The sequence below is a fragment of the Pongo abelii genome, chromosome 16, assembly GCF_028885655.2.
Source record: "Pongo abelii isolate AG06213 chromosome 16, NHGRI_mPonAbe1-v2.0_pri, whole genome shotgun sequence".
NCBI lineage: Eukaryota > Metazoa > Chordata > Mammalia > Primates > Hominidae > Pongo > Pongo abelii.
This window is the reverse complement of record NC_072001.2, coordinates 69,087,908-69,101,384: the sequence shown is the minus strand read 5'-3', so window position 1 is coordinate 69,101,384 and position 13,477 is coordinate 69,087,908. Positions and strand designations below refer to the sequence as shown.

Below are 13,477 nucleotides of genomic sequence, written 5' to 3'. Positions count from 1 at the left end.
CTGCCAGGGGATGTTTGTCAATATCTGGAGGCATTTTTGATTGCCACAATTGTGTGTATGTGTGTTGGGGAGGTACTACTGGCATCTCGTGGGTAGAGGCCAGGGATGCCACTAAATGCCCTGCAATGCACAGGATGGTTCCCCATAGCAAAGAATTTTCTGGCCCAAAATATGCTGAGGTTGAGAAGCCCTGATTTAGTTATTTAATGTCTCTGAACCTGAACCTCAGTTTTCTCATTGGAAAATGGAATCATAATCACATCTCACATGGTTTAACTCAGATCCTCTTTGGAATGAAGCAGGCAGGCTATGAATAACTGGCACAGGATTAGTAAGAAAATTAGAGGAAACAACCCATGGGAGAATGCAGCTGGTCCCTGGTAAGCTCTCAGGGTTAGGGTTTTCCCCATGTGTGTGTGCTCACTCCTCCATCCCTGCTACCCTAGGAGATGGGTGGGATATGGAGCCGCAGCCTCTGTGAATCCCAGCCTCCCCTTGGAGGTTTAAGGGAGGTATAGACGGTGTGGTTAAGCAACACTGAGTAACAAGTGTAATAAATAGATCACTAAGAGCTAATGATACATCATTATAATCCTGTGCTGTCAGCATCTTCTAGGCTTAGGGACTGTGTCAGAAGATTTGGGTTTTAATCTACCTTGGTCTATTAATATTTAATTCCAACAATCTAAGTGGCAGAAAGACAGGAAACTGAGTGATAGCTCAGCTCAGAGCTCGGGTAACCACCTCCAATTTTTCTTTTTCATACAAACACACCTCCTATCCCTGTGTCCTCTGGCCTGTTTCTCAAGTGGGGACATTTGGCAAACAGGGCATAGAATCACACAGCATTGGGACTTGAAGAGTCTCCAGCATTTACCTACCAGTGTTTGTTTCTTTCTTTCTTTCTTTCTTCCCTTCCCTTTCCTTCCTTCCTTTTTCTTTTCTTTTCTTTCTCTTTTTTTCTTTTCTTTTCTTTCTTTCCTTTCTTCCCTTGCTTGCTTGCTTGCTTTTGGACAGGGTCTCACCAGGTCACCAAGGCTGGAGTACAGTGGCGCCATCACAGCTCACTGCAGCCCGACCTCTCAGGCCCAAGCAATTCTCCCACCTTAGCCTCCTGAGTAGTTGGGACTACAGGCACATGCCACCACACCAAGCTAATTTTTATAATTTTTGTAGAGATGGGGTTTTGCCATGTTGCCCAGGCTGGTCTTGAACTCCTGGATTCAAGCTATCCTCCTGCCTCAGCCTTTCAAAGTGTTGGGATTACAGGTGTGAGCCACCGCATCTGGCCCAGTATTTCTTAATGGGGACATCTTTGGCATTTTTTATTTGTATTTTATTTATCTATTTTTAGAGACAGAGTCTCTGTTGCACAGCTGGAGAGCAGTGGTACAGTCATAGCTCACTGCAGCCTCAACCTCCTGGGCTCAAGCGATCCTCTTACCTCAGCCTCCCGAGTAGCTGGGACTACAGGTGTGCACCACCACACCTGGATAATTTTAGCTTTTGGTAGAGACAGGGTCTCACTGTGTTGTCCAGGCTGGTCTCAAATGTCTGATCTCAGTGATCCTCCTTCCTCGGCCTCCCAAAGTTTGGGGATTGCAGGTATGAGCCATTGCACCCAGCCAGGATACAGTTCTAAATTGTGTACAGTTGTCCCTGGGATTATTTGTGACAACCTAAATTCCCCCTCTCCCATTTCCAGATGCTATCTTGGGGAGGGTGACCTACTCCAGGCAAGAACCACTGATCCAAACCTGTCATTTTACAGATGTAAAAACAGAGGCCCAGAGAGGGGGAGCAGGCTGCCCAGGAGTGCCCAGCATTGGCTCTGACCCATCCTTCAGTGCTCCCTCAGAATTGCAGCTTAGGCCTGGAAAGAGCGGAGGGGCTCAGCCTCGGAGAACTTGACTGTGCTTTTACTGGGGCAAGTCAGTTGACAAATGGCCTTGCTCACTGGGAAGTCACTTTATTTATCAGCTGGAATGGTTTCCGGCGGCTGCTGCTCCATCTCTGCCTCCCTGCCTGCTGCTTTGCAAACTCAGGAACAATCCCGTGACCTGTCAGCTCTCACTGCTGCTTCTGCGGGTGGGGTGGGAGATTGGGGGCCACAGACCTTTCTGGGAGGGGCTGTGACTGCATCAGGCCTTCTCATTGCTGGAGAGGAGAAGGGAGGTGGGGGCCTTGGCCCAGTCCTTAGTACAAGCTGGGGCAGCTCAGGGGCAGTGGCTTCCAGGTTCGTTTCCATCCCTTGACCTTCAATTCAGAGGCCGACTCCTCCTCCTTGCTGGGTCTCAGGATTCCTGTCTATGGAATGGGAAGGACTAACGTCCTCTCCCACTCCACCTCCAGCCCAGCATCCTCCTGCACATCTCCCTGAGAGGACCAGTGAGAACAGAGATCACGGGAAAAAAGAGTTCTCACCTGGGGAGCTTTTCAAGGGACCTATGCTTGGGCCCTACTACCCTAGACCAATTCACTTGGAATGGCCATGGGTAGAGCCCAAGCAAGAGTGTTTCTTAAAACTGCCCCAGTGATGCTGATCTGCAGCCAGGCCAAGAACCACTGTCTGAAGAAGTGAATCCTATAAGCAGCTGGGAGGGGGTTCTTTGGTAGCTGGGAGAAGGGCTGGCCAGGCACCTTCATCAGCACTGCTGACGGCTCTTCTTGTGCCCCGCTGAGCTGGCTGCAGGGTGGGACCAGATGGTGGATGTGGGGAAAGTAAAGGGCAATCACAAACCAAAGACACACCTTAGCTGCTGTCTTCCTCCAGCCCAGAGAGACTCCAGGGCTAATGCAGCAGACTGGGCACAGGTACCTAAACCTTCCTATACAGTGGTGAAGGCAGAAAAGTAATGGTCGGCCGCATTATTTATTATTCCTAGTACAGTCCATAACGGCATCAAAAAAATTTAGTTGTGTCCGTTTAATGAATTATCTTCAGGGACTCTAAAAGATACTTATACCCCAGTGTTCACTGTTGTCTTGTAGACAATAACCAAAAGGTGGAACAACTCAGTGTCATCAACAGACGAATGGATAAACAAAATGTGGTCTGTCTATACAATTGAATATTATTCTGTCATAAAAAGGAATGAAGTCCTGATACAGGCTACAACATGGATGAATCTTGAAAATATTATGCAAAGTGAAATAAGCCAGATACAAAAGAATGATATTGTATGATTCCATTTAGAATCTAGAAATAGCTAAACAGGCAAATTCATAAAGAGAGAGGGCAGGTGCAGTGGCTCATGTCTGTAATCCCAGTACTTTGGGAGGCCGAGGCAGGTAGATCAATGAGTCCAGGAGTTCAAGACCAGCCTGGCCAACATGGTGAAACCTCATCCCTACAAAAAAATAGGAAAATTAGCTGAGTGTAATGGTGCGTGCCTGTAGTCCCAGCTACTCAGGTGGCTGAGGCAGGAGAATCACTTGAACATGGGACACAGAAGTTGCAGTGAGCAGATATCGCACCACTGCACTCCAGCCTGGGGGGCAGAGCGAGACTCCATCAAAAAAAAAAAAAAAAAAAAAAGGCCGGGCACTGTGGCTCATGCCTGTAATCCCAACACTTTGGGAGGCTGAGGCGGGCGGATCACGAGGTCAGGAGATCGAGACCATGCTGGCTAACATGGTGAAACCCCATCTCTACTAAAAATACAAAAATTAGCCAGGCGTGGTGGCGCATGCCTATAATCCCAGCTACTCAGGAGGCTGAGGCAGGAGAATCCTTTGAACCTGGGAGGTGGAGGTTGCAGTGAGCCAAGATCACGCCACTGCACTCCAGCCTGGGTGACAGAGCAAGACTCTGTCAAAAAAATAAAAAAGAAAGAAAGAAGCTTAAAGGTTACCAGTGTGGTAGGGGAGGAACTAGGGAGTTACTGCTTAATGGCTACAGAGTTTTTCTATTTGGGGTGATGGAAAAGTTTGGAAGTAGTGCTGATAGTTGGTGCAACACTGTGAATGTAATTAATGCCACTGAATTACACACTTAAAAATGATTAAAATGGAAATTTGTATGCTATATATCTTTTACCACAATAGAAAAAAATCTGAATAAACAATAGATAAGAGAATAAAATTATGGGAAATAGGGCCAGTCATGGAAAACATAGGACCTACGCCCACCATTCACACATAAACCAGTCCCTGAATAAGGCACTTGTGGAAAATCAGTCTCTGCTCTCCCCTCTTTGTGGATTTTTCAAGGGTGGCTGTTTAAGCCCAGGCTGGCTGCCAGCATACCGTGTCCATCTGCAGCAGGTGCTATTACTATGGGTTGTTGTGAGAATTAAATGAGAAAATTCACTTTGCACCTTTATCTCATGACTTGGCATTAGTAACTGCCTGATCAACTGTAGTTACAAATTTAAAAGCCTGCCAGTGAAGAAGACAGTGGTGAAGTCATTTGCCCTCTTGGGGACCCAGGGGCACACTAAGCCTGGACCCCAAAGTCTGAAGCAGTCAGCAGGGGAAGGGGGTGAGTTGCCCAGCCTCAAGGAACAGAACAAACCAGGCTGCACAGTTCCGGGTGCCCTTCAGCACTCAGTAGCTGCCCAGAGACAATCTAGTCACTTAAAAAATCAGCCGGTAATCCTAGCTACTCGGGAGGCTGAGGCACAAGAATTGCTTGAACCCAGGAGACAGAGGTTGCAGTGAGCCGAGTTTGCACCACTGCACTCCAGCCTAGGCAACAGAGTTGAGGCTCTGTCTCAAAAAAAAAAAAAAGAAAGAAAGAAAAGAAAAATCAGCCAAAGCCCAATATAATTAGGAAGGAGAGCCTGGGACAGAAAAAAAGAAATGTGTGAGGGGTGACATTCCAAGACCAAATTGGTAAGAGTTTGCGATTCTCTGTGAAAGAATGCAAAGTCCTCTTGTAATTATAATGACGGTAGTTTTTAGTCACCTTCAGCAGAGTTGATAATTGACTCGCTGCAGCTCTGCTTCATTTCTCTGTCATTGCTGGGGAATGAGGTGTTTTAAGTGAATTTTCTAGATAACTGAAACTTATCCCTGTGAACCCTAACATTGTTTTTTTGTTTAATCACTCTAGGGGGAAATTTCTCTGGAATGAATTACACACTTCTCTGCTTCCTTAATCAGAATATTCTAAATTGAATGTAACTTCTTCCTGTCAATTTGGATATGAGAGGCTATTTGCCCCTATATTAATGGCTGCAAGTTGCTTTCCTTTTTTTATCTATAAATGTTTCCTATTTCCATAGTTTCTTACTATGACACAGAGCTCTTGCTCACATAGTTTTTAGGAGCCCCATAAAACATGCAGACATTGGCCAGGTGCAGTGGCTCATGCCTATAATCCTAGCAGGGAGGCTGAGGCAGGTAGATTACCTGAGATCAGGAGTTCGCGACTAGCCTGGCCAACATGGCGAAACCCTGTCTCTACTAAAAGTACGAAAAATTAGCTGGGCATGGTGGTGGGCGCCTGTAATCCCAGCTACTCGGGAGGCTGAGGCAGGAGAATCGCTTGAACCCGGGAAGCGGAGGTTGCAGTGAGCTGAGATCATGCCACTGCACTCCAGCCTGGGCAACAAGAGAGAAACTCTGTCTCAAAAAAAAAAAAAAAAAATGCATACACAAACATACACGTGTGCATATACACACACACTCACATGCCAGTCTGTGTTGTGAGAAAGCAGAGTGCCAGGCTTAATAGAATTGTGTTTACATGTCCTTCTATAATGCCCTGAGCTGCCCTTATTAGAGCACTTTTGTAGTGTACCATGAATGCTGCTCCAGCATTTCTACCCCTACTAGACTGTGCACCCCAATAGGGCAGGGTGCTTTCTGGCAGTAGCAGGTCCTTGGTAAATGTTTTTGAATGGGCAAGCAGAAGAATGAAAACACCCAAGTGTTACCATGTGGACTTTATGACAATATTCTGGCTTCCTTATCAGGCGGCTAGTTTTGCTTCCTACTGGGTTTTGGCTGTGCCAGAAAGAACACAGGTTGTTTGATAAGCAAAGCATAACTGTATGCCCTGGGATGCACCGAGAACAAACTGCCTTTTGGCTCCAACAGTTTCATACAGAACCAAGGTCTCAGGGCAGTAACTGCAGTCCCAACAAAGGAAGGAACTTCCTTGTGCTGGATCCTGGGGTGGTTCACAGTGATGAACAGAGAAGAAGTGGCTAGTCTCTGTGGTATCCCCGATCTGTGCTTTGTGGCTGCCACCTTGTCCCCAAGGCCACCTCTAAATTTTACTCCTTGGACTCGTCCTCCAGAAAGTGTCCCAAAGACCTGCAGTGGGGAGAGCTAGAACCAGGAGACCTAGGCTTGCTCTTGCTGTAACCTCAGGCAATCACTTAACTTCTCTGACGGTGTATTCTCCGTCAAATGGGAAAATAAGAAAACCTAACTTACATGGTTGTTGTGAGGATTAAATTTTAGTCATGTATGTAGCACTTCTAGGATGGTGCCTGGCACACAGGGAGCTTTTAAAATGTGGTTGTCTGGCTGGGTGTGGTGGCTCACGCTTGTAATCCCAGCACTTTGGGAAACTGAGGCAGGTGGATCACCTGAGGTCAAGAGTTTGAGACCAGCCCGCCAACATGGTGAAACCCCATCTCTACTAAAAATACGAAAATTAGCCAGGCGTGGTGGCATGTGCCTGTAATCCCAGCTACTTGGGAGGCTGAGGCAGGAGAATTGCTTGAACCCGGGAGACAGAGGTTGCAGTGAGCCGAGATCACACCACTGTACTCCATCCTGCCTAACAGAGCGAGACTCTGTCTCAAAATAAATAAGTAAGTAAAATGTGGTTGTCATTATCATAATAGAGTCACAACATATGGACAATAAGCTATGTGAATTCAACTACATGTGCTTGGCAACTAAAAGAGAAATGGTACCATAGATAATTCTGCTAGTCCTTCTGCTCACTGAGTGTGTGTCCCAAAGAGAGGATGAGGTAGGAGGTGCTGGACTGCTGAATACTCAGTCACACTCTGTCCTGTGTGCCTTTTTTTTTTTTTTTTTTTTTTTTTGGAAACGGAGTCTTGCTCTATCGCCCAGGCTAGAGTGCAGTGGTGCAATCTCGACTCACTGCAACCTCTGCCTCCCGGGTTCAAGCAATTCTCCTGACTCAGCCTCCCAAGTAGCTGGGACTGCAGGTGCATGCTGCCAAGCCCGTCTAATTTTTTGTATTTTAGTAGAGATGGGGTTTCACCGTGTTGCCTAGGCTGGTCTCGAACTCTTGAGCTCAAGCAATCCACCCACCTTGGCCTCCCAAAGTGCTAGGATTACAGGTGTAAGCCACGGTGTCCAGCCTTCTGTGAGCCTTTTTCAATGTGAGTGGAGGCTGTAGCTATAAGTGGACTTAATTTTTGCTTTACTCACTGTAATAGCAGGTGGAAAATATAGGGTGAGACTCACTCATAACTTGGCAGCTCAGTTTGTGTGTGTGAATACTTGGGGCACAGATGAAGAAGGGATGAACCAAGATAGGGTAATGGGAGTTCCAGGCCTTGGTGACTCTGTCTGCTACAGGATGATGGGCAGGCTCCATGACATTGACCACTTGACCTTGGTCAGCAGGTAGGAGGGACATGTCGGGGACTGGTGGGGCTGATCCTTCCACCAACCTTCAGCCCCCAAAGACCACACGCACTTACTGGCCACACTAGAACCTTGTACCCTTGTACACGCCCAACACTTGAACGCCGCTATATCTTTGCTTATATTGAGCCTACCCCAGTGACACCTTCCCAGTCCCACTCACCTGCCCCGTTTCCTCTCTGAGTGTCTAAACCCTAGAAACCTGGAACACAAACAGCAACAGATAATCTCGGTGACCGGCCATTCCAGTTTGCCCAGGACTGAGGGATTTCCCAGAATGTGGAACTTTCGGTGCTGAAAGCAAGATGGTTGCTCACCCTGTTAGGCAGACAAGTGAGACATCCTTTACAGCCCACTTGAGATGGCTTCTGTTTTAAGAAGTCTTGCCTGGTCTCCTTAGCTGGGAGCAATCATTCTTTCCATTGAACTTCTCCCAGAACATTATGTGTGCCTGTCCATGCCTGAACTCCACACCCCACTTTCACCCCAGAATTTATAACTGAGGACATCTTGTTATTGTGTGTCCCGTATGCATCAGGTGAGGGTCAGAGTGGAAGGTGGCAGCAGGCTGGGTGACCTCTCTGGGGCTCTGCTGTTCAGCCCCTTTCCATAGCCATAGAGTATGAATTTCTGCAAAACTGGCTCAGCTATCTCTCTTTGAAACATTTAATTACATGTAAAGATCTTGAAGGCTGTCTGTTACTTCTCAGGGAAGCCTTTCTTTTTCCTGCTCCTTCTGAAGCTGGCTGCTTGGAAAGTAATGAAACTGAACTGAAGCTGAAGCAACCAGGGGGCGTAGGCATTACTGAAAGGAAGAAGCATGAGGAAGAGATGAAAAGGGTGACAGGGAGATGGAGCCCGGGGAGGGGCAGGGAGTTAGAGGAAATATTCCCAGAGAGTGAGTGAAATGCAAAAGGTGAGAAAACCAATGCGTGTGGGGAAGAGGGAGACGGGGGCAGGAAAGATAGAGAAATGGGAGCTGGAATGGACTGGGTCCCACAGGTCCCAAGAAGAGGGGTAGGGTCACAGAGAAGAGGGGTGGCAGATGGGAAAAGAAAGGGCCCGGCAGAAAGGAACAGAAACAGGCAGCCAACCAAGAGCTTAGCAAAGAGGGATGTAAACAGCTTGTGGCTCCGGAATTTCAATACAGGAGAGGGGGGTTTAGGGCAGCCATTTGGTTGGAAGAGAATGGCCGGACCAGGAGATGGGTTCTGAAGCTGCCTTGAGGAAACAAACGCTCTGCCCTTCTTGGCCTGTGTGATTATTTGTACGGCTTGGTGGAAGAACTGATGCAGGTTATGAGGCACCAAAGCTTCCACCCAGGCACCCCTTGCTGCCACCTGTCCAGGGAGGAGCGCTGCAAAGATGGGAAGGCCGCATGGGCATCGGTTCCTGGCCCCTGCCCCAACGAGAGCCTGCAGGGCTCCTGATCCCTGACTGCCCCATCTCTTGCAGGCTGCGACAGCGACCACTGGGGGCCCCACTGCAGCAACCGGTGCCAGTGCCAGAACGGCGCCCTGTGTAACCCCATCACAGGCGCCTGCGTGTGCGCCGCCGGCTTCCGTGGATGGCGCTGCGAGGAGCTCTGCGCGCCTGGCACCCACGGCAAGGGATGCCAGCTGCCGTGCCAGTGCCGACACGGTGCCAGCTGCGACCCCCGCACCGGCGAGTGCCTCTGCGCACCTGGCTACACCGGCGTCTAGTGAGTCATGCGGCAAGGCCTGGAGGGGCGGGACCTGGAGGGGCGGGACTTGGAGGGTGCCTGGGTGGGGAGGGTGGAGGGGGTGGAGGGACTGGGGCGGGGCCTGGAGTGGCTGCCCTCACCGCAGCTGCACGCCCAGCCCTGGGCTCCTTGTGGGTGGGCTGGGTGGTGGGACCAGGAGGGTCGGGATAGTCTTGGCTGTGAAATCACCTGTGAGTCTAAATGCCCAGGCCTCACCCACGCAGGTCTCAGATTCCTTCCTTCCAGGACCGCGTTGACTGGTCCTTCCTGAGACTGCCCGAGTGGGCACTCCCTAAAACCCTCCCAGGAGGCCCTTCCTGGCAGAGACAGCCCTTATCTTGGAAGTCTCTTCTGACCTTACCCATATGATGCTGCTCACCTGGGGCCTTCCCTTCTAGGGCATTTGGGACAGAGAGAGGTGAAGGTCCTGGGCAGATACCATGTACAGATTTGGGAGGATTACTCCGCCTGTTCCTCTCCCTTACTTTCTCTCCCCAGACACCAAACAGCCCCTCATTCCAGTTTTCCAGAGAGTAGTATTGACAGGAGACCTGCAAGACTGCTTAGCTGAGACCCCCTCAGAGGCAAGATTGAAGTTCTCCTCCCAACCCTGTAGCAGGCTCTGTGGCCTCTCCAACAGCCTAGATCCTGAGGGGTGGCCAAGGACGCTGACCACAGAGACGTTGTTGATTGAGGGTGTTCCGTACCCCGATGTCTGGCCAGCTCCCAAGTCCTAGTGAGCTAGAGGCCAGGGCCATTGGATGAAGGCCCAAGACCAAGACCCTGTGCAAATCCTGCCCCACCCTTCAACAGCGCCCAGTCCCTGCACATGAGCCTGTCATGGGAGCTGGGAGCTTTCCTGAGCCTGGAAGGAACGTGCTCCAGATTCTTCCCCTCTCTGAATCTAGGCGGATTCTTGAAGATGGGATCCATGGGCACTTCTCAGTGCCTTCATTAATGCAATGACTTTGGCCTGGCATGCCCTTCCTTCCATTCTCCTGGTGAAATTAACTTCACCTTTAAGGCCCAAGTAAAATGCCTTCCTCCTTGGGATGCCTTCCTCAGCCTCCTCCCCAGAATACTCTTCTTTACACTAAGAACACTTAAGTCATCCCACAAGTATTGGCCCAAGCACCCTACATTCCAATGTATTCAGTCTGAGCCCTGCTTCCCCCTCCTGGCAGGGAGCAGGACTGCAGCTCAGCTGATGCTGTGTCTAATACAGATTCATTGACTGTGAAGGAATTCCTAGGGAACCCTGGAGCACTGGGGCTCTGCCACCTGATCTGAATGCTGCTGTGTCTAACACCTCTGCTTCTCCATGCAGCTGCGAGGAGCTGTGCCCTCCTGGGAGCCATGGAGCTCACTGTGAGCTGCGCTGCCCCTGTCAGAATGGGGGCACCTGCCACCACATCACTGGCGAGTGTGCCTGCCCCCCAGGCTGGACGGTAGGTGGGCCCAAAGGATCTGGGTGAGGCACTGGAGAGCTGAGCCTTCGTCACTCATGCACACCTTAAAAGGCTAAACTGGCCGGGCATGGTGCTCGTGACTGTAATCCCAGCACTTTGGGAGGCCGAGGCCTGCAGATCACTTGAGGTCAGGAGTTCGAGACCAGCCTGGCCAACATGGTGAAACCCCATCTCTACTAAAAATACAAAAATTAGCCAGGCATTGTGTCATACATCTGTAATCCCAGCTACTCGGGAGGCTGAGGCACAAGAATAACTTGAACCAGGGGGCAGAGGTCGCAGCCAAGATCAATTTGCTGCATTCCAGCCTGGGTGACAGAGTGAGACTCTGTCTCAAAAAAGAAAAAAAAAAAAAATAGCTGAATTCTTCTCCAACTCTGAATAACCTCCCTCCTATTTATCACCATAGGGCATCACTAAATGCTGCCAGTGGTGCCGTGGACACAGCTTTGAATCCCAGGTCTGCCATCTCTAAGTGCTGTGTGGCCTGAAGCAAGTTACTCACCTCTCTGAGCCTGTGATCTCCCATGTGCAAAGAAATTGAATTCTTCTTGTAAGATTAGCTCTGTCTTTGGGTGTGAGCACCCACATGAGCTGCCATGGGCCCTGGGCCAGAGGTGGCAGAAAAGGCTGGGAAAAGAGGAGAAACAGCAGGTATGGATGACCTGAATTTATCTAACTTCGCCCCCTGCACTTGCACACACACATTCTGATTCTGTGGGCACCAGAATCTGTATTTTAACAGGTACTGCAGGTGATTCTGATGTAGCCTGAAGCAGCCCAGGTCTCATGTCTGGGAAAAAACCATTGTGGGAAAGGAGGATAAGATTTGTAACCTCATGGGCCTAAATTCAGGTCTCACAGCCAATGCTGACCCTGAAAAAAGCCTCAATTACTCCCCTTCCCCCGAGTACAAAACTGATATAACAACAGTGAGCCCTGCCCTGCCCAGCTGCCATAGTTGGAGGCTGGCTCATGTGAGGCTGTGCGTGTCCAAAGTCTTTTGCAAACTCTGTAGCCCTCTACGATGGCTTGATTTCTATCTCTGGGTGCCACAGACCCTCCACAAGCCTCCTTTTAGCCAACACACCCTGCCTGTCAGTGCCTCCCCCGCAGACCAAGCCCTTAGAGGCAGTGAGTCAGCTGAAGCTGACCTTCCTGGGCTGCAAACCTGCCTCTGACTCTCCAGTAACACGCTCCGTTTCAGGGGAAGCTCAGCGACACAGTCCGCCACCTCCCCTGGGGCCTGAGGCTTTGCAAAGCCAGAGAGGACAGGACTGCTGAGCAGAAGCAGGATATTTTAGGAGGCTGTGAATGCAGAGGTCATAGGGACAGACGGGAGGATACCTGCAGGGCCCATCGATGCAGGCACAGTCTTGTCAGAATTTTTTTAGGGCAGGAAAGGACTTTGGGGACCACTTGGTCCCACAGTATCCAAACCTGACTGCACACCAGAGCTGACAAGGTGGTGGCGGGGGCTTAAAATACAGATTCCCAGGCTGCATCTGTGTCCTCCTGGGACCGGGGGATCTCTATTTATTATTTAATAAGCTCCCCAGGTGGTTCTGAGGCAGCCAGTCCTGTCTGCAGGTCTGCATTTGGAAAGAACTGATCCAGACCATAGGACTTCCTTCTGTGTTTCACAGAACCCTAGGGTTTCTTGAGGGAGAGTGGGGGCAGGAGCCTAATCATTAGGACTCTGGTGCCCATACCACCCCCACCTCTCCATTTTAATCTAGTTTCTATATTGAGGTGCTCTGGGTAAGATTTCACATAAAAACAGGGTTTCCCAGCTTTAAGAGATTTGAATCCCACCGGTCTGTCAATACCTTCCTTTCTCAGATGAAGAAGCTGAGGCTCAGAGAGGGTAAGGGACCTGTTCAAGGCCACACTGGTGGTTAGGAGTGAGGTGGAGCTAGAATCCAAGTCTTCTGCTCTTGGTGTCTGTCTGTCCATCTGTCTGTCTCCTCTGAGGAAGAAAAAGGGACTGCCACCACCTCTCCCATACCTGCCCATTTCTTCCACCCTGAACCAGTCTCTGGAAAGACCCTCTCATCTCCAACCAGCTTTCAGAAATCCACCCAGCAGGCTGGGTCCTCAGAGGCCCAGCTGCAGCAGAGAGGTTGGATCAGGATGTTGTGGGGAGAACAAGCACACAGCATCCCTTTGCCTGTAAAGGCCTCTCTGGAGACACTGCTGAGGCTCAGGTGGTTGAAGAGGGGGAAGGTGAGAAGCAAACACATGGAGGGATTGTATTTCTTCCCAGCACAGCAAGAGGTTTGTTTTTCCAGATGACAGGAAACTCTGTCGATAGAAGCCTTTGGATTTGAGGACTTTATGTTTTTAATTTTATTGTAGACAATTGCATTTCTATTTTTGACATAGCATTTAACTTGCAGATTTGTATGAATTATTAATACCCCTTGTGCATGCAGAGTCACCGTATAATGAAGTTGCACTCATGCCTGAGGCTCCTCCCAGGGAGAGCTGGGACCAAGAAATGGATACTGGGGAGAAGGCTCCCCACTTTAGCATCTTCCATTGCCTGACTTCCCAATGGCCCTATGTGACTTCAACCACACATTTTCCAACTCAGAGATATAGAGATTGCTTATTCACACCATGCACCTCCCCCCAAAGACCCAGGCCATTGTGTGGAACTGGAGAGAGGAGCTGCTAGGAACTCTGGCCCTCCAGGCCCCTC

At 49.8% G+C, this 13,477-nt stretch overlaps 1 protein-coding gene across 8 annotated transcripts in view; it reads left to right on the top strand.

Moving 5' to 3' along the window:
- Positions 1 to 13,477, top strand: part of MEGF11 (multiple EGF like domains 11) — a 374,950-nt gene that overhangs the window by 280,468 nt on the left and 81,005 nt on the right. For all 8 annotated transcript variants that reach the window (XM_054532820.2, XM_024232600.3, XM_054532818.2 and 5 more), the window contains 2 exons: positions 9,037 to 9,283; positions 10,632 to 10,752. In XM_054532820.2, coding sequence (XP_054388795.1) covers positions 9,037 to 9,283; positions 10,632 to 10,752 — 368 coding nt within the window. The remainder of the gene's footprint in view (positions 1 to 9,036; positions 9,284 to 10,631; positions 10,753 to 13,477) is intronic.